The following is a 22054-nucleotide window of genomic DNA, read 5'->3' as shown; positions in this document are numbered from 1 at the left end:
CAGATTGAGCACATTCTCGTAGACAGAAACAGACTTTTCCATGTCCTCCATGTAAAGTTTTGCCACAATTAGGGATACAGGTGCACCCATGGCACAACCGTGTTTTTGTCAGTAAAAGGTTCCCATGAACCGGATGGGATGTATGTAGTATTAAGGCAAAGTTCTGGCAAAAGGCATATCTGTTCTGAGTTTAGTGTGGATCTATCCTGCAAGGTGCGACCAGGTAGTAAACGTTGCCTCACAGTTTCCACTGGTTCCTGGGTTGGAATACAAGTACCGGTAAACAGGGAAGTGATGTCAAATGAAACCAGTTTCAACTGTTAGGTCCAACTTTTAGGTCTCTGACCTTTGCTACAAAGTTTATGGAATGTGGTGTTTTGCCAAACAAAGGTGCTAAGACGTTGGCCACATAATTAGCAATATTGTATGTCACAGCTTGCGTCACAATCCTGCCAGTAGATAAGGGAGCTGCACAGCCGTTCTTAACCCAACTGACTACCTCCTTAACCCAACTGACTACCACAACCAGTTGCTTACCCTTCTCAAAGACACAAACACATACAAAATACTCAAAAGGGACCCAACAAGACGAATCATTGAGTGCCTACAAACATTACTAAAGTCAGAAACCATCAGCCGTGCACTTTGTCGATTATACCCACAAGAGACCATTCCTGGTATGTATGGGCTTCCAAAAGTTGTTATTAATAGGCCTGAACAATAAATCCATTTTATCGATAAAGTGGATTTTTTTTGTTGCAAGTGATTTAAAAAAATCAAAAATCTATATTTTTTCTCCTCTTGCACACTTTTTGCAGACATGAGCTTCCATAGCCCTCGCCTGTCTCATTACTTCTTTAGCGGACAGTCAAAACACGGTTAATGCTAACGAGATGTTTCTTCCAAAGAAAAGACAAATGTTTTCAGTACTTTGATTTTGCGGCAACAGGTGTGGAACAAATGACTGCATGCTGCACAGATTGTTTAAAAAGGAAGCAGCACAACAAAATATTTTCTGAATCTATAACCAAAGCCTCCAGTCGAGTGCGGGAAATGCATCTCTATGAGGCGAACAAAAAACCACCACCAAACTCCATCTGAAAAGCATCTTACTGTGGTGGAATCATTTACACCTGGTATGTATGATGAGAAACAACCGCAGTGCAGCACGATCACTAACGCAGTCGCTCTGCACACGGCAAAGATGTGTGAATGAAAAAGCCTGCCTTTAGCCACCTACTAAAATTATTATATAGTCTTCTCAATGTTTTACTTATTTGTTTGAAGACAATGTATATATAATACTACATTAATATTTACAGTGCAGTATTTTATTCAAGACATACATTTTGGGTTTGCACTTTATAAACCTCAGTGTTGGAGATTATTAATTATTTGCATGCAATGTGCAATGCTACATTTTTGTTAACAGAAGAATTTAGTTCAAAACAGACTTATTGCTTCCTAGAGGACACTCTTAATTTAGTACTTTGAAAATTAGTACATAAAAAGTAACATTTTTTTGGTCTAAAAAAAGAACATTATTTGGCGTACCGGTATATTTTTTTCTAAGAATAAGATGTAGTGTGTCATTTCAAACCACTGTTTTTTGATCAAATAAAAGAAAAACTTGTTTAGAATTGTCTGTTAATTGTTTCTTTAAAAAGTAAGGGGGAACAAAATCTGAAAAAAATCATTAATATTTTTTGGGGGAAAAAAATGGCCTTATTATAGACTGTAGTTGGAATGGATAATAGGGTTGCTCTTTTGCATCTCAACAGTATTTTTTCCTCACTATCATAGGGTGGAAAAATCCATGCTTTGGCACACCCTCCTGGTTTTGGGAGTATAAATATATTGGGTTTTGGCACAAACTGCTAGACTAGATCTGACCAATCTAAGTCTATGAGCATGAACTGATGAATACTACTCGGATGAGAGGCAAAAAGTCTTCTAAGACAAACCAAACAGTCCAGTTGCGATCGATTGAATGCCCCAAGACTACAATGACCTGGATGAATAAGAACGTCCATAGACAACTTTAGACATGTTAGTAATCTAACTTAATCGGTGCATTCTTAGTATAGTCCACCCACCTGTGACCAACGGGTTCTGTTTGAGGTAGCTGGGCAGCATCAGACCAAAGAAGATGGAGAAACCCAGAACAAAGAGGTTCCTGGAAGAGTTGAGGTCCACAAACTGGAGGTTGGACAGCCCCACTGCTGTGATCATCCCGAACAAGGTGCAGAACAGTGCTCCCAGCACCGGGTCGGGCAGGGAGGCAAACAGGGCGCTGAATTTACCCACAAGTCCCAGGAGCAGCATCATAGCAGCTCCGTATTGGATCACCCGTCTGCTGCCCACCTGGGAATCAAGCAGAGATCAGGATTATAAAGGCTGTGATGTTCAGGAATAATATAGTTCCACTTCTTGGCAGTGATGTGCATTATTACTACCACACAAGCCATTTATTGGATCTGACGAGCTGATTGTAACAATGAGAAGCAATACCTTTGTTATTCCCAGAACACCGATGTTCGGACTGGAAGAGGTGGAACCGTTTCCTGTCCCGAAAAGACCGTCCAATACGCAGGAAATGCCTTCCATAAATATGCCTCTGTGGAGACGAAAGCAATAAGGAGGTGTCCCATCAAAAACAAAATGGAGGAATTGAGGTAGAGTAGTGAAATGTACCTATTGATGGCGTGGATGGGTGGTGGAGGGGCACACGACAGGCGGGCGCAAGCGTAATAGTCACCGATAGACTCGATGATGCTAGCGACCACCGCGCTCATCATGCCAATCACACCTGCAGCTGTTACATTAGGAACCCCCCACTGGACTGAAAAGGCAAACATACATGTTTAGTGTTTGGGGTATGTTACATTTAACAGTATATACACCAACAAAATGACAACACACATCTCCTCATATTGCCACTCATCAGCGTATAGTACCAATGGAAAGAGTTGTAAAGCAAATTAATATATACAAATATCAAATAATGAAAATGTGAAATTATTTGTAATTTTTTTAATACATTGGAAAATATAATTAATATAATTTTGATAAAGCAATTCTCACTGAAACTGCATCTTTACAATTTATTGTTATATATTTTCAATAAATGTAATAGATACAGTGGGTACAGAAAGTATTCAGGCCCCTTCAAATTGTTCACTCTTTGTTTCATTGCAGCAATTTGCTAAAATCAAAAAAAAAATCATTTTATTTGTCAATAATGTACACTCTACACATCTTGTAGAAATTGTTGAAAATGTATTGAAAATAAAAAACTCCAAAATGACATGCACATAAGTAATCAGACCATTTTCTCAATACTTTGTTGATGCACCTTTGCAGCAATTACAGCCTCAAGTCTTTTAAAATACGATGCTGCAAGCTGGGCACACCTATCTTTGGGCAGTTTTGACCATTCCTCTTTGCAGCACCTCTCAAGCTCCATCAAATTGGATTGTAAGCATGGGTTTTCATCCAGAATGTCTCTGTACATTGCTGCCTTTAGCTTTCCCTCTATCCAAGTCTCCCAGTTCCTGCTGCTGAAAACATCTCCACATCATGATTGTGCCACCACAGTGCTTCAATTTAGGGATGGTATTGGCCTGGTGATGAGCGGTTCCTGCATTCCTACAAACATGATGCTTAGCATTCACGAAAAGAGTTCAATCTTTGTCATCAGACCAGATCATTTTGTTTCTCATGGTCTGAGAGTCTTTCAGGTGCATTTTGGCAAACTTTTTTACTAAGAAATGGCATCCGTTTGGCCACTCTACCAAATTGGTAGATTTCTGCAGAGTTGGTTGTCCTTCTCTCCAAAGAGGACTGCTGTAGCTCTGACAGCTTTTTGGTAACCTCTCTGACTAGACTAATATGAATGCAGCAATGTACAGAGACTTCCCAGATGAAAACCAAAACGTTCTATCCAACCTGATTGAACTTAAGAGGTGCTGCAAACTACCCAACGATAAGTTTGCCAAGCTTGTGACATTTTATTAAAACACACTTGAGGCTGTAATTGCTGCCAAAAGTGCATCAACAAAGTATTGAGGAAAGGGTCTGAATACTTATATACATGTAATTTGAGTTTTTAAAATTTATTTTCAATACATTTAAATATATATATATACATTTCTGTTTTTTCTGGGGTGCTAAGTGAACATTAATGAGTAATAAAATAAACCTTTTGATCTTAGCTAATGGTTGCTAAGAAACAAAGACTCAAAATTTAAAAGGGTACAAGTTCTGCACCCATTGTAATTAAGGTGATGTGTTACGTACTGTGAATTTCTCGCTTTCTAATGGCATTAATATATTTGATCTACAGTGGAACCTCAATTCACAAACCCCCTATTTGTGAACGTTTCGATTTATGATGCATTAGACCGAGCCAAGTATGTCTCTGTGTGCGAACCATGTCTCTGAGTACGAACGCTTAATTCAGTCATGCCTGCCAGACAAGACGCAGGGAACATTCACGCAGGGCCCTTCACTCACTTTCTGCACAGCCAACAGACCAGCATGGAATAAAAAGCAGAGAATACCTCTACTGTGGAGTTAAAAAAGAATACTGTATTTTTCAGAGTATAAATCGCTCCGGAGTATAAGTCGCACCTGTTGAAAATGCATAATAAAGAAGGAAAAAAACATAAGTCGCACTGGAGTATAAGTCACGTATTTTGGGGAAATATATGTAATGAAACCCAACACCAAGAACAGACATTTGAAAGGCAATTTAAAATAAATAAAGAATAGTGAGATAGGCGCCAGCGCCCCCCGCGACCCCAAAAGGGAATAAGCGGTAGAAGATGGATGGATAGTGAACAACAGGCTGAATAAGTGTACGTTATATGACGCATAAATAACCAACTGAGAAGGTGCCTGGTTTGTTAACATAACACATTAGGGTAAGAGTCATTCAAATTACTATAACATATAGAACATGCTATACGTTTACCAAACAATCTGTCACTCCTAATTGCTAAATCCGATGAAATCTTATACGTCTAGTCTCTTATGTGAATGAGCTAAATAATATTATTTGATATTTTACGGTAATGTGTTAATAATTTCACACATAACTCGCTCCTGAGTATAAGTCGCACCCCCGGCCAAAGAAGGAAAAAAACATATATAAGTCCCACTGGAGTATAAATCACATATTTTGGGGAAATATATGTAATAAAAACAAACACCAAGAATAGACATTTGAAAGGCAATTTAATATAAATAAAGAATAGTGAACAACAGGGTGAATAAGTGTACGTTATATGACGCATAAATAACCAACTGAGAAGGTGCCTGGTATGTTAACATAACATATTATGGTAAGAGTCATTCAAATAACTATAAAATATAGAACATGCTATACGTTTCCCCAAACAATCTGTCACTCCTAATTGCTAAATCCGATGAAATCTTATACGTCTAGTCTCTTAAGTGAATGAGCTAAATAATACTATTTGATATTTTACGGTAATGTGTTAATAATTTCACACATAAGTTGCTCCTGAGTATAAGTCAAACAATGAAAAAAACTGCGACTTATAATCCGAAAATTACGGTATTTGCGAGGAGTACTGTACAGTGCTGGCACTCGCAAGTAGGAGGCAGGATTGACAAGCAGGCTCTTTACTACAGAACAGAATATTCTGAAAAATTATGTCAGAGCAGACTTACTTCATAGGGAGGAAAATACATGACAGGTACTGTACAGTCTTATAGAAGCACAAGAGTTTCTTTCAACTTTTACTTTATGAGAAGCAGTGTCCTTCACAGTGGACTTTTTTTTTTTTTTATCAGTTTGGAAAATGCTATTTCTCAGAAAAGTCTCAGAAAAGTCTGGTGCTAAAGCACAAGAAAAAACTATACCCACCAAGTTTTTGTTTGATACCTTCACACATGACGGCATTATTTTGAAGATTTTGAAACTGCAAAATCCCGGTATCTTGAATACCATTACACTCCTAATTAAGAGTGAACTAAACGTAGACATGTGAAGTACTTTACAGCTAGCCTATGCACATTTCTACATGCCGAGGATATTTTGCCAACACCAAAGGTGATCCTGGGTAACTGTTTAAATAAAGAAATGTCAAACAATTACTCTTCAGAATTATAGATGTTCACATCAGAAACATGTGAACAATTAACACTCCCTGTGTGTGCAATTACACTAATGATATAAAAGCTTAGGCAATGAGGTACATCCATCTATTTTCCACCGCTTGTCCCTCTCGGGGTGGCGGGCGTGCTGGAGCACATCCCAACTGCACTCTGGCGGAAGGCGGAGTACACCATGGACAAGTCGCCACCTCATCACAGGGCCAACAAAGAGAGACAGACAACATTCACACTCACAATTTAGTGTTGCCAATCAACTTATCCCCAGGTGCATGTCTTTGGAAAAAGACTAAAGATGAATTAAAAGATTACATTATTGGCATCCTAGCCAGGTATATTACATTCCATGGAGCTGAACAGGCCAACATTAAAGAGCAATTTGAATGTCAACAGGAGACATTTTCATTTGATCCATGTACAGATCATATGTGATGACCAGATGGAATGACGCAAGATGGCAGCAATGTGGCCTGGTTCAACATATTATTTTTACATTCTCTGTAATAGCATGTTTATATTTATGTAATTGTCCTAATATTAATCCCTGTGAGGCACATAGAGTTTATGTGCCGCCAAAAGGTATATCACATCTTTACAGCATCATTAAGAGTCATCACCTTCAAAGTTTATTCTTAATCACATTTTAATACATTATATTTTTTTGTGCGTACATTTTCTGGATTTAAGCGGACACCCTTTTTTTTGTCTTAATATGAGGCTCCTAAAACGGAACCGAGAAGAACACTACTAGTATAACTAAAGAAACTTAAACGACTAGATCTGAAGTAAACAAACTACAGCAAAACCTAAGTAACATACATCCAATTACGAAACGTACCTGACAAAATAGAGATGAGTTAAAGGGGACCCATTGTGCAACACTTACTTTTCTTACTTGTTTTTGGGTACTTGGGATTTGTATAAGTCGCAAAAATGTAAAATCAAACCAAGGAGGCACGACGGAGATATTTATAAAACAATCTTGCTGTTATTCATTCTTCCTCCAAACAAGCAGTTTGGAATTTGCCCAATTTGTGTCATTATTCCCCATTGGTGACATTAGCAGATATCTCCAAATATGACAACGTTTTTCCCAAAGAGCTATGCGCGAGTCTGGTCTACGTAACAACTTAGAACTCTGTCCCAAGCGCTAAAAAGGAAATACTCACAGGGATACGGGATCTTGAACCAGGGCGCAGCCGAGAGTATTCCTTGGCGCGAGTCTGTGCGGGCGTAGTAGCCGTATTTTTCCTTCACAGGCGGGAATACGTTGGTCATGGTGAAGATGAAGCACAGCAGCCATGACACCAGGATGGCCATGATGATCTGGGTGTATGACAAGTGAAGGTGACCATTAAACAGTAGACAGTAGAGGGAGTCGAACTGCACTACAATGTTTCTACAATCATGTACATCCTGTTTTGTGAATGGGAATGGAAAAAAATATTCAATGATTGGTTTATTTGATTTTTTTTTAAATACAAAATTTTTTACTGAAAAACGAAGCGTTTTCCTGGTGTCGAAACGCAATAACTAGATCTAAAAAACAGTTTAAGTTTCATTTTATATTTCATATTACAAATTACAAATCTGTAGTAGGTATGGAGGTTAATTTGTGAAAGCTTTTTTTTTTTTCAAACACTGAATTTATAAACTGAATTTTTAGCATTTAAATTTTGTCAACTGAATTTTTTTTTACATTAAATAATGCTGACAATTTCTTAGAAAAAAATACAGTGTTTTAAAATTCACTGTAAAAAATCTGTATAAAAATTCTGTGCTGAAAAATTCAGTGTCGAAAAATTTGCTGCTTCAGAAAGCAAGACTTACGTCCGGTAAATTAAGATTAAAGCATTTGATCTTGTCTCAGAACCAGCAAATTAGGTGTCAATTTTGAAGTCACGTGACACTGGCCTTACAAAACAGCATAAAAAAGGCAGTTAACTAGGCTACCTGGGCTTACTACAACATAATAAACACTTGAATGCGGCCCGCTGAATATTTTAAAAGTATTGAAAGGATTCCAATTGTCAGAATCTGCACTTTTGAGTGACAAACAATACGAAGCCCTGCTTCATGCAGACCAAGCACGAACAGAGGAGTCGGGGCTTGTTTACAGAGCAAAAAAGCCTAAAGGCAGATTTCTAGAGTTCTGCGGAGCAGTGATATTTTTTACAAATAAATAAATAAATGGATGTTTTTTTACCCTTGGTGTTCATGTTTTGCTGTGTTTGTTGCATATTTGTTGCTGTTGCTCGATTATAAAAGATGTTGATCAACAAAGTGATATGGGAACTTAAAGAGGAGCAACGTTCATATATTCTCAATATTCAGTGTTTTGTTGTTCATAGTATTGTAAATCTCAAATTCTGTATTTTCATGCACATTCTGAGTGTCTTATTCAATGTGTGTCTTGTTTAACTAAACAGACCATCTCAAAAATTTAATAATTTCTAGGTTTTTTTTTGTTAATTATATGAAAGTCAGAATGTACATAAACATTTTTATACACTTAATGTTTTACACACTAAATTTGTGTACACTGAATTTTTTTTACAATTAATTTATATTCACTGAATTTGATTTTTTCCAATGGCAAAGCATAATTTGATGTAATTTTTTTTAAATTCAATTCACAAAATTCAAACGCAAAAAATTATATTACATAAATTCAGTGTAAACAAAAAAGCATTCGTAATAAAGACACAGATAAACCTCAATAGTAGGCAGAAATGAAAAAAAAACTGACCAATAACAGATGTTTTTCTATATTCCAACACCCTAACTGGAAGTTTCTACCTATTGACAAGAATGCGGACTGGCTTGTAGAAAATAGCTGGTGCCTATCTCAGCTACAATCGGGTGGAAGGCGGCGTACACCCTGGACAAGTCGCACCTTCATCACAGGGCCAAAAAGATAGACAGACAACATTCACACGATAGGGCCAATTTAGTGTTGCCAATCAACCTATCCCCAGGTGCATGTTATTGCTCTTTAACTCTATAAAAGAAGAACTTGTGATTTTTTCTATTTTTTTGTATTTCAAAATGAAAATGAAATCAACCCACAATTTTTTGTTTTTCAATTCTCATTCTTGAAACAAAATATCAATAACCAAAACAGACACTGACTCATTACACAAAGCTAAAAAATTATCTTTTTAGAAGTTATATATTATATACAACTCTTGTTTTGGAGTTTGCCAAATGATGTGTAAAGAGAGACACTTCCAGTCAGTATTTTGTGGTACCACTGTACAGCATTTACCATGAAGACCAACCACAAATCAGTTGGTTTCACTTATTTGTTGAATTTTTACTTTGTGAGTTACAGTGGTAGTTGCCCCCCCACTCTTTTATGGTGTGGGGAACTCACACGAGAAATGTCGCTCTGAACGCTGGTCGGGATCTGTGTTGTCTCCTTCAAGCTACTTCTCAGTCGCAAACACCATTAGTCATTTCTCAAATTTTATGAAAGAATGTTTGCCATTTCGATATTGTCTGCTGGTGTGGGAGCTGGCTGCTGCTTGAGGAGGTGCCGACGGCATGGCTGCCTCAAGTGGGGCTGCACTGTCGATCGTGTTTTGTTTTTGTTTTTTTCTGCTTTTAGGAATTAATGTTTTTGGGGCAAAACTTGCAGGCTTTGTTCTAGGATTTGCTGCGCCAGCTAACGGCGGCGAGGCTCATAACTTTTTCTTCTTCATCATCACAGGAGCACGTACATACCGTATTTTTCGGATTATAAGTCGTTCTGGTGTATACGTCGCACCAGCCGAAAATGCAAAGTAAAGAAGGAAAAAAACATGTATACGTCGCACTGGAGTATAAGTTCCATTTTTGGGGGAAATTTATTTGATAAAATCCAACACCAAGAATATACATTTGAAAGGCAATTTAAAATAAATAAATAGTGAACAACAGGCTGAATAAGTGTAGGTTACATGACGCATAAATAACCAACTGAGAAGATGCCTGGTCTGTTAACGTAACATATTATGGTAAGAGTCATTCAAATAACTATAACATATAGAACATGCTATATGTTTACCAAAACAGATAATCTGTCACTCCTCATCGATAAATCCAATTAAATCTTCTTCCTCGATGTCACTTCTAAACAACTCTGTCAACTCCAAAGGTATGCGCCGCTTCCTCTTGTCGTTTTCTGCTGCATATTTCACTACGTCCAGCTTGTAATCTGCAGTACATGATTTCCCTTTCGGTGCCATTTTTGTTCAGTCCTTCTCAGTTTTTATAAGTTACCGCCAACGATGAAATGATTTATTTTAATAGCTACGGCAGTAGCATATTGCAGTTAGCATTCCATCAGAATCAGAATCAGAATAGTTTTTGACCCGCTCGACATCCACTGCTTTTGTCCTCTCCAAGGTTCTCATAGTCATCATTGTCACCGATGTCCCACTGGGTGTGAGTTTTCCTTGCCCTTATGTGGGCCTACCGAGGATGTCGTAGTGGTTTGTGTTGTGGTTTGTGCAGCCCTTTGAGACACTACTGATTTAGAGCTATATAAGTAAACATTGATTGATTGATTGATTTTTTTATTGCCATTGTTTGAAAACGGGTTCACAAACTAGGAATTTTATTTGGTGCAATCGTGCAACATAGAAGACATAAGACAGAATAGGTAATAAGATGAGCTGTAACTGAGCTATCAGATCTTGTTCATGACCCACAATGCACTTCTGCCATGACCCTCCTCGCTGAATTCGTATCGGCTGACGTGTGTGTGTGAGGATTGCTGACATTTTCTTCCATCTCTTCCGCAAATGAGATAAATAATATTATGTGATATTTTACGGTAAGATGTCAATAATTTCACACATAAATCGCTCCAGAGTATTTGTCGCACTCCCGGCCAAACTATGAAAAAAACTGCGACTTATAGTCCGAAAAATACGGTACTCCTAACTAGAATTATGCTCGCAATTTAACATAAAACCAAGAGACAGCTTTTATCTGAAATTACTCATGAGTTTTACCAAGAATTGATTAATGTGGACCCCGACTTAAACAAGTTGATAAACTTATTCCTGTGTTACCATTTAGTGGTCTATTGTTCGGAATATGTACTGTACTCTGCAATCTACTAATAAAAGATTAAATCAAAAAGTCGAGGTACTGGATACTGAATTGGAGATACCGATGAAAAAAGGTACGAGCGTTGCTTTATAATTCCATACATCACTGTACAAACTAACACAGAGTATGGTGCACATTTGTTGCGGTAAAACATCATACCAGGTTGAAGATACTCGAGTATTTTAACTAAAATTGCTGTCTGTTCATATGTCCCAATGTTCCAAAGCAGGGGATTGTCTGTTTGCAGTGTGTGGTTGCTTTATGCTTATGTGACCAGCAGAGGGCAGAAAAAGACTGGTGTCTTGCACCATTCTGCTGCATGGTGGTACACTTGAGGAATACCTTCCCAACTCCCAGCAAAAATGACAAACTTGAACAATGTACAACAGTCATTCCACATCACATTGTGCTTCGAAGTCTGGTTGTCTGATTTTTTATAATGCATTGTTTCTGTACTTTGGGCCTAAATCAAGCATCTTCAAGCATTCAAATGGCTAAATGAGTTATAAATATCAATACTACAGTAATATTGGATACTACATGAGTCGACAACTTCAAATGTCAGTACAGTATATGTCTAATTTTCTATTATGATGTCTACTATGTTGGCATTCACAAGTAAGGTGGCTGAGCGTTATTTCATGTTTAAAGACCTTTCATAGTGTTTAAACCCACTTTTAGAAGGTCCGCCACAGGTTATTTATGCTCTAGTAATTAAAATTCTCCATTTACAATGAATAATTCCTACTTCACAGATATTCATTTACCACAGTCACGCCCAGAACCAATCAACAACGATAAACGTGGGACGACTGTATATGGATAGTAAAGAAAAGAGGTCAGACCAACATTTATTAGGAGCTAAGGCTGCACTTACTGGAAACATTTTGAACACCTGCAGCCTGTAGGTAGTCCAACCCTTCTTTGCTTTGTAGACGGGCAATGGGAATTGGACATTCCTGGCATACTGGGAGAAGAGAAGCACCAAGAAAATAGTCCTGCAGACAAAAACAATGATCCTGAGTTTGACCGAGTTTTGTTAGCACAAAATATAATAAGAGCTTGAATTCCAGGATGAGGCTAAATAGAACAGACTAATACAAAACCCTACTTCAATAAATGTGAAAGCTGTGAAATACATGCTCATCATGTGGCTGTGATTGATTGTAAGGTACTGATGACTTGATTTTATCTACAAGGTCATTCCATCTGGTCTAAACATATTCTATTTCCCCCTTGTTATGTATGGAAAAAGACCTCAGGGCTACAAAACAAATCAATTGTCTTAATGGCCTGAGAAAGGGCAAGTTATTGGCAGTTACAAATCCTATCATGTCCGTCTGGCGCAGCGGCCCCTGTGGCTATGACGCAAAGAGACACGATGACACAGCAGCAGATGGAACAAGGCACATTTGAAATGTAAACTTACATTATAGCAATGCCCCAGTGTTTGCCTGCCCTCTCCCCCGCAGCCTGGAAACCGGAGAGACCGATAAGGGCCACAGTAGGGGTGATGGTCAGAGGTCCAATATACTTCAAGAGGAGTCCGGGCAGACCCAGTGCCCCAATACACACCTCCACGAGAGAAGACACAATGATGGCCCCTTGGATCTGAACCGCAAGACAATAAAGGTTGAACACACTTTTTACATTGTTGAATGAACAATACCTGAGCAGTCATATTTACAATGTATATTTATTCGGTAGAGTCTTGATACCAATTTCCTTGAGCAGCCACACACAAAGAAGTTGAAGGCCTCCATGCTTTTCTAAGTTTTCATCAGTTAGGTCGTGTAAAAGACTTCTGGAGCACCGGATATCGACAACAGCAATCTTGGCTTGGTTGACCACCACTGTTTTTAACCTCCAGGAAAAAGTCACGTGACGAAATACAAGCAATTATTGAGGTTTTTAGTTTGTGATGCACACACCAAAAGCGACGATAGCTGTGACGATACACGATATAGAGTTGATGAGAACAAAACGAGATGATATGTTGACCTTTATTAGAAAACGGCAGCGAGAAAATATATGAAACGGACGTTTATTTAAGTGAGTCACAAAACAACGCAAGGTCATATTGAAATAAAGGCTTTGTCTGCATGAACTAAGCATGAGCATTTGACTTTCAAACTTCTTCCCACAAATTGAAACTAAAATTACAAATTATAGAAGTTTCATTTAAATGCATACAATTGAATAAGGCTATTGCTGCTAGAGGTGATGAGCGAGCATATCCAAAGTACTGTTCCATCGTGTCTTATGTATCAAACTCAGCTACATGTAAATACATTTGAAGGCAGGCACTTTTTAATTCCCAGTCCACGATCTTGGTATTCATTAATTGACTTGTGCATTTGCTTGAACTAACACTGTGGTGACTGTTGGACACCTATAACACAAGGCAGCCATGGTGCGGTTCCAGTCATGCCACGGGCACCGACACTTGCGTGTTGCATGTCACAAACTCTTGCAATTCAAGTCAAATAATTCAAAACACTTGTATTTCAAAACAGCCCCGCACAATGTAATTAACTGAAATCAATTTAATGTCACAGTATCAAAATGTGATTTACTCTTTTAGGCTCCAAGTCAGTGACAGCTGCTTGTAAAACTTCAGCTATGCTTGTCCCTTTTTGAAACTCAAAAAGTGGGTGAGGCTTCTGTCCTGTTACTGCGAGATAGCTGCTGTTTTAAACGAGAAACATTGTCACGCTTCAATCTCGTCACACACTTACGTCACCATTTGTGTTCCTCTCCACTCAAATGTGAAACAAACAAGTGAGGGAGATGATATACAGTATTTCCAACACCTTTGGTGCTCATATACAGGTTCTCGGGACGGATATTTCTTTTTGAAAATAGTTTGTCTATTTTGCTTAAAAGGGGATCTTTGATAAGAAATACAGAACGAAGAAGAGAAAACCTTTAAAGCACCAAGTTATCTGTCCATATTTGTTTTGATCTTGAGATGTGCTCCAGATGTAATTTATTAAAATCCATTTGTTTGAGCCTAATCAAGTTTCATGTCAAATTTGCCACAGAGAAAAAGTTAGTTAATTAGCTTTGCACAAAAAGAAAATGGTCATGAATATTAGCAAGAAGCAACAGTAAATCAAGCCAAAAAAAGTCACAAGGTTGTTGCACATACTTGGCAGCTGTTCAGCTTTCGTTGAATAAGCGATTATTTAAGAAGTTGAATAACATTTGCTGCAGGGCATGTCTGGGCTTATATACTTCTGTAATTCCATTTTAATTTCCTGTTTAACTTGGTGTTATAATGTGAAAAATTTCCCCAACTTCAATTTACAGTACTTGTGTTAAATATGTGTTTTCTTGTGTTAGCTCACTTCTCGTATCCTGGGATGCCAGATGTGTTCTGTGTTGAGGATCTCTGTGCTGTTTGTCCCGAGTATGTCTGAAGAAGTAACAAACAACAATATGATGACAATTAAAGTCAGTGTCTGCAAGCTTGGTTGTAAACAGAAGACCGATGAACTGGACTGAAAAAGGACTTACCTGTGTTGTTACACTTCCATTTGTCCAGTGACAGAATGGCTCTGGCAGGGGCCAGGAAGGCAAAAGCACTGGCCTGGAACAAAGGCAACCTGGAAACCAAAAGTATTCATCAAGAGAGATAAAATAACAATAATTGACTTGAATAAACTTAACAATTGGGACTGCGTCTCCACTTGGAATTGGGTAGGGCATTCAAGAAATGTCCTTGACAAGTGAAAAATATCACTGATGATTAAAGGGGCAGATTTTTTTAAAACCAAAAGATATAACAATAACACCACCGGCAAGCTTAATGGTTTAACAAAACATGATGAAAATAATCTGGAAAGTTGGTGCCTTTAGGCACCCGTGTAAGGTTTCACACAGCCTCTTTAATTCCTGCAAGTTTAAGAACAGAAAATGTAAGCAAAATTACTTTATCAAACATGGGCATAATCGATTTTCCACATTTTACAAAATATTTTTATAGGGTTGGACGAATATGAATATTCTAAACTCCTATTTCCATTTCTTCATGGATGTAGCTCAACTTCCCATGGCTTACGCCAATGTCTTTTTTAGACTGCACCCTTAATGGTTCGAACCAATTAATCCACTCAATTACATCAAAAAAAGAACAGTCACTCTGACACTACTTGTGGTTTATGGCATTGACTTGTTTTGATCTAATGTTACTTGTAAGGCAATAGTGCTTTACTTGACCTGCATGTGACTCATAATCCTGTATGGACTTTTGTTTGCAGCCGATGCGTCCATTTACCACCGCTCGTTGTAGACTCACCTACTCTCGGGAGTTTTTGTTTAAGCTACGTGACCGCTACTCGGAGCCAGCCAATGCATTCCTTCGCTCTTACAAAATAGCTCTGGAATTACTATGGGGTCAAGAGCGAAAACAATTGCAAAGAAAAAAAAGGTTCCAGAGGAGGAATATGCAACAGGCTGAGGAAGATTGGCAGCCGGTTACTTTTCAACATTAATATCTATCTACGTATTAAACGCTTTAAACAGCCCCTACTGCCCCAAAGTGCTGTACAAGCTGAAATGGCAAGGTAGCAAAAATATCAAAATAAATACAGATTGAACAACTAAATAGGCAAAATGACAAGTATGACTAAAAAAACATTACAAGTCTTTTAAGAATAAAAAGTACAAATAAAACATAGAACGAAGTTGATAGAATTTATAACAATGTATTAATCAGTTTTCATACACGTCCATATGATTGACAGTGAGCAACCTCACTCTAGCCACTTTCTATCAATACGAGTTACACGCATGTACAGCTAAATAGGGTATTGCAAATATTTACAATAAATGTTATTTTAGTTTTGTCTCTGTTTGGTTTTAAGTTCACTAGCAGATCCATTCTTTGTCTTTCATTCACAATCATTATGAGAGACAAAAACATAAGTATTTTCTTTTTTAGGATTTTAAAAATGATAAAAAAACGCTTGGAAGATTCGGCTAACGGAAGTCACCGTTGTAGGCTTCAAAGCCCTCCATCAACGTATAATATACAAGCTGCAAATCTATATATAATGTAGTAACAGACATGCTCATAACAATATGTATTATGTACAATATTTACCATATTTCGGTCATTTTATACACAGCTGGAACTAATTCTTTGGCACATTTATTTCCGTTTCCATAGCAGTGCACTTCCTGCAACAAATATGTTCTTACTCCCTAAATGAAATGCAAGTGTTTTCTCTAATCATGGCAGACTTGGTAATAGACAACAAAGATGAATATATTTGGACAAATGAGTAATTACAACCTTATCTTTTTGAAACTAAATAGACGGAGGGTGAACCGTTGCTTATAGAAGCAAGCACGAGAAAAACGGTGAAACTTTGGAGGTGACGGAAGCCCAGAAAGTGCAGCATAGTCACCCTGCAAATCTGGAACTTCTGAGCCAAGCTATGCCGAATTATCGAGTGCCCAAATCAACTGGAAACGACCCAAGCCAGCTTGACCAAACGGACAACTGTCCATCGAGTGAGTCACTATAGCATTAATCATGATACATGCAGCACATCACCGTACACTACAGTGCATATGCTGTCGAGCCAGCTGTGTACAAACAAAACAGGAAATGTGGGCTAATTCTTTACAGATACTGTAGTAAGAGTGTTCATGTTTTTCAGTCAGTACAGATTGGTATCTTATCACATTGTTTTGTGCATTACAAACTCAAATGCGTTTCATGCTGAAGTAGAAGCTCGCTTATCTCTTTTTGTAGTTAGCTGCTCCAGATAATACCGTAGCACGCTGATGTGTTAGTGCGCTAGAAAAATAAATTCTCAATACAGTTTGGTTATAGTACAGGTTACTGATTGCAAATCAAGCATTGTTTTGATTTATTGTTGATTGACTGAGAAGTTTGACATCTTAAAGAATTGAATCCATGTAATGCTTTAAAAAGGCAAATGGATGGCACAAAAAGCCAAAAGGCTTGTTTCCATTGTGGTTCAATAAATAATTTTTCACATTTGATACATTCAATAATAACAGATATATAACCTGTAACATGTATATAAAAAAATCCATTAAAAATTGATAAATTATGTACATATATACACAGTATACATGTCAGGCGATCTGAAAAAATAAATAAATATATAACTAAAAAAGGGGCGGGGTGGTGTATACCTGTGCACTATGTACATGTTGACTCCAAGAGTGTGCAAAACAGAATGAGAAAATATATATACACTATAACCCAGGGGTAGGGAACCTATGGCTCTAGAGCCAGATGTGGCTCTTTTGATGACTGCACCAGGCTCTCGGATAAATCTTACCTGACATTGCTTAACACGGTAAGTAATGAATAATTCCACTGGTAATCACATTGTCAAAAATAACATTCAAAATATAAAACATTCTCATGCATTTTAATCCATCCATCCGGTTTCTACCGCACCCGTTCAAGAAGTCGCATTAATGATAAGAAATATTTTATTTATTGTTAGTTAGCTTCAGAATAACAATGTTATTAAAAAGAATAAGAGACTTATTATACTCTAAAAATGTTGGTCTTACTTAAAAATGCACACATTTAGTTGTATTCAGTCTTTTAAAAAAAAATTATATGGCTCTCACGGAAATACTTTTTAAAATATTTGGCTTGTATGGCTCTCTCAGCCAAAAAGGTTCCCGACCCCTGCTATAACCTGCTTGATGCTCTGGAAAATTGCTGGGGATCAATTTTGGTTCAGATCAGGTAGCTGTTGAGCTGAGCCAGGATTTTATAGTAGTTTTATATTTAGTAGGGAAGTTCGAATTTTCATTCCACTGTGTGGTGGCAAAATAGTAGAATGCATTTTTTCCCAGGAGAGTCTTGAATTTGGGGGGGACAAATTAAGTGTCCGTTGACAGTGTTAGAATGCATTTTTAAAGTGAAACAGAGGTAGAATTGATCCATTAGCTACATTGTGAGATACAAAGAATGAGCAAATTTTTATGTTAGAAAGCGAAACTACCCCCCCATAAAACCGTTTGTCTTCTTGCCTCTCATAATGATTGTGAACGATAGGCAACATTACAAAAAAAGTGCTGTTGTACTTCGAGAAGGGTAGACAACAATCGATTTCAGCTACCATGAATTGATTTACGTGGACCCCGACTTAAATAATAAATAATAAATACATGGGTTGTACTTGTATAGCGCTTTTCTACCTTCAAGGTACTCAAAGCGCTTTGACACTACTTCCACATTTACCCATTCACACACACATTCACACACTGATGGAGGGAGCTGCCATGCAAGGCGCTAACCAGCACCCATTAGGAGCAAGGGTGAAGTGTCTTGCTCAGGACACAACGGACGTGACGAGGTTGGTACTAGGTGGGGATTGAACCAGGGACCCTCCGGTTGCGCACGGCCACTCTCCCACTGCAGCACGCCGTCAAGTTGAAAAACTTATTCGGGTGTTACCATTAAGTGGTCAATTGTACGGAATATGTACTGAACTGTGCAATCTACTTATAAAAGTTTCAATCAATCAAAATCTTTCAAAGGTTTAGTCGCATAGCACAACCCTCATGATTCTTACGCTAACTGCCTGGAGTCACACAGGATCAGTCTGCACTAAACTTAGGCAAGCACCCACTTAAAGACTCTTTAAAATGACATGCAGAGGACCATGGACGGGGGAAAGACCCTTAACAAAGATAATAGCCATCACTATCAAGAGCGTTAGGAGTGGAAGAACAGAGTTTGAATTGCATGTAGATGGATGCTTGAGTAATGTGAGTGTGTGTACCTGCATCCCAGTGTGGTTTGTAAGAGGGTGGTGATCCCCACACAAAAAAAGATGGTTCCTATAAGCTGACTTGTGGCCCACTGGTCGTGACCGACGCACATGGCTTCAGCGAGGAGGAACGGCACCGCTATGGTTCCGCTAAAACATGTTAAATAGTGCTGGAAAGAACAAAACATTAGTTAAGGCTGTATGTTGAAAATGTTTTTGCACTGCTTCAAACGCAATTAAGCATTTGGACTGACAGTAAATATATGATTGCGTTCACAAGTCAAAGCTTAACCCTTTACTTTATATTTACCATATTTTTTGGACTATAAGTCGCAGTTTTTATCATAGTTTTGACTTATACTCAGGAGCGACTTATGTGTGAAATTATTAACACATTACCCTAAAATATCAAATATTATTATTTAGCTCATTCACGTACAAGACTAGACATCAAATATTTCATCGGATTTAGCAATTAGGAGTGACAGATTGTTTGGTAAACGTATAGCATGTTCTATATGTTATAGTTATTTGAATGACTCTGAACATAATATGTTACGTTAACATACCAGGCACCTTCTCAGTTGGTTATTTATGAGTCATATAACGTACACTTATTCAGCCTGTTCACTATTTTAAATTGCCTTTCAAATGTCTATTCTTGGTGTTGGGTTTTATCAAATAAATTTCCCCCAAAAAATGCGACTTATATACGTTTTTTTCCTTCTTTATCATGCGTTTTCGGCAGGTGCGATTTATACTCCGGAGTGATTTATAATCCGAAAAATACGGTAAATTGAATGAGATCTAATACATCCAACACTTAACCTTCTTAAAGCAAAATAGAAATGCATGGTTGTAGAAAACTGCACTGAATCCCAATACTTCAATTGTTAATGATACTATATACACCACACTTTATGATAGTATGTATTTGTTTATATAAGATGACTTTTCTACTGCTGAACCACTGCATACAAAAATGGGAATATTTGTCAAAACGTGCACCCCAACTGTGTTGCCTGTGCAATTATTTCCCCTAAAAAACACATGGCTGACATCTATCCCCATAAGTAAGGTTGACTTGAAACTTCTCGCACAGTCCAACAAGCACTAAAAATTCCCTCCCGTAACTTAACGAGCGAAGCAAAGGAAGAAACCTTCATGCCACAAGTCTTCCTGGTTGATCCTGCCGGTAGCATTTGCTTGTCTCAAAAATTAAGCCAAGCAAGTCTAAGTAAACACGGGACTGTACAGTGAAAGTGCAAATGGCTCATTAAATCCAGTATGGTTCTTCTATACCAAAATTGCTTGCACACATTTAGCAGAAGTATGGGTAGACTTGTTTTTTGTTTTTTAGGTGCAACCAGGATGCATCACAACTTGCCTACACAACATTGAGATGATTGATGATTTCAAAGAAACACAAATACACTCCTACAAACAAATAGTACAAAGCAAAAACCTAAGTAAAAATGTGTATTTACCTGTAGCCCAAGAAACACACAGAGGTACCAAGGCGGAGTGTCCTCTATAATATAGATCATGTCCATCCTTTTCAGATCTGTACTGTCTGAGCTGTCCAACGTCTCTGACATTGAGCTCTAAACACACAGACACATGAAGGCTGGGAATTGGGAAGGACTTCACCATATAATACAATGCAGTATTGCCATATTGTGATTATGTCAATGCAGGTATGTTGCAATAGTTCTACATAGTTCATAAAAATGCTGTTTAAAATACAAGTTGTATATATGTACACTAAATGACAGTAATAAATCATGGACAATTGTGCATGGAAAAAGAGTCAAAAAAACAAAACACTGGTGTTGAAATTATCAAATTCTATTGATTGCAATTGTACAGAAGTGGATCAAGTTTATTGCCACCTAAAAGGTCTAAAAAAAATGCCCTTTACTTCTTGACTTACCTTGCTCATCACTAACCCAACAAAGCAAAGTATCAGTACATCGACAGTTGTATTTTAAGTTAAATCGGCCCAAAACATGACTTCAGAAAAAAAAGAAGTGATAAATATAAAGACATCCAAAATCAACACTTTTGCGGAAGATTAAAATGCCAAATATATACTGCATATCCTATTTCAAAGTGGCCAGAATGCTTAAAAATAGTGCGGGAAAGTTTGTATACTCCACAGGTGCTTTCACATTGCCAGAAAAGAAAAGTGCACTGTCACAGTGACAAAATGAAAAGTGTGCACTTGTGTCCAGTTTGATGCAGTTGCTGTGGTTTAAAAGATAATTATTTTTACTGTAAAAACTATTAAATTATTTTTGAATAACCAAAGACTTGTCTTATGAAGGAAATGTCTGGATAAATAATATATTTTCTCTATCACGTAAACCCATATTTCATTAAGTGAGAGTCTTCAAATAGGTTGCATTTTAAGTTTTTGGTGACGATGTTCATTCAGATTTTACACATATTGCACATTTATGGTGTATAAAAAATGTAATGGATATGCTTCGATGTATATTTTGCTAAACAGGTGTATAATGATATAAATATGTGAACAAAATTATCATATTATTATTATCACAGTATTGTTGAATGTGCTCAGAAAGTAATTGTACACAGTGATTTATGTTGAGCTAGTTTTATTTAAACTGCGATGAGGTTGCGATTTTACGGGTGTACACCGCCTTCCGCCCGATTGGTACCTGAGATAGGCACCAGCGCCACCAGTGATCCCAAAGGGAATAAGCGGTAGAAAATGGATGAAAATGGATAGCTTTATTCAAAATACTTAATAGGATAAATAGATACACTTTACTGTTTTGGCAGAAGAGACACATTCTGATTTAGGGCTATATAAGTAAACATTGATTGATTGGTTGATTCTGGCTTCGAGAGTAACATTTTTATTTGACTGTTTGACTATTTATCTTTCATTTCTGAGAGAAGAAAAAACAGGTGTTGGGCACCTACCGCTGTGGACACTGTAATATTAGTCTGAGTATAGATCTATCTCTCTGTTCTAAGAGAGTACTTTGTGTATGTTAGCATGTGGTTAT

General features: G+C 37.6%; 1 protein-coding gene and 1 long non-coding RNA gene across 4 annotated transcripts in view; one reads left to right on the top strand and one right to left on the bottom strand.

The window, feature by feature from the left end:
* LOC133551738 (uncharacterized) overlaps positions 1 to 13060 on the top strand; it is a 39340-nt gene extending 26280 nt beyond the window's left edge. Inside the window, exon 4 of the long non-coding RNA XR_009806560.1 lies at positions 12714 to 13060. This is a non-coding gene — a long non-coding RNA (uncharacterized LOC133551738). The remainder of the gene's footprint in view (positions 1 to 12713) is intronic.
* Positions 1 to 22054, bottom strand: part of slc23a2 (solute carrier family 23 member 2) — a 104108-nt gene that overhangs the window by 7087 nt on the left and 74967 nt on the right. For all 3 annotated transcript variants that reach the window (XM_061898700.1, XM_061898716.1, XM_061898707.1), the window contains 10 exons: positions 20504 to 20620; positions 19029 to 19186; positions 14761 to 14849; positions 14592 to 14659; positions 12671 to 12852; positions 12119 to 12239; positions 7311 to 7467; positions 2695 to 2842; positions 2512 to 2617; positions 2097 to 2364 (listed from right to left, as the gene is read on the bottom strand). In XM_061898700.1, the coding sequence (XP_061754684.1) occupies positions 2097 to 2364; positions 2512 to 2617; positions 2695 to 2842; positions 7311 to 7467; positions 12119 to 12239; positions 12671 to 12852; positions 14592 to 14659; positions 14761 to 14849; positions 19029 to 19186; positions 20504 to 20620 (1414 nt within the window). The remainder of the gene's footprint in view (positions 1 to 2096; positions 2365 to 2511; positions 2618 to 2694; positions 2843 to 7310; positions 7468 to 12118; positions 12240 to 12670; positions 12853 to 14591; positions 14660 to 14760; positions 14850 to 19028; positions 19187 to 20503; positions 20621 to 22054) is intronic.

Source organism: Nerophis ophidion, linkage group LG01 (assembly GCF_033978795.1).
Source record: "Nerophis ophidion isolate RoL-2023_Sa linkage group LG01, RoL_Noph_v1.0, whole genome shotgun sequence".
Lineage (NCBI taxonomy): Eukaryota > Metazoa > Chordata > Actinopteri > Syngnathiformes > Syngnathidae > Nerophis > Nerophis ophidion.
This window is presented reverse-complemented; position numbering and strand designations above follow the sequence as displayed.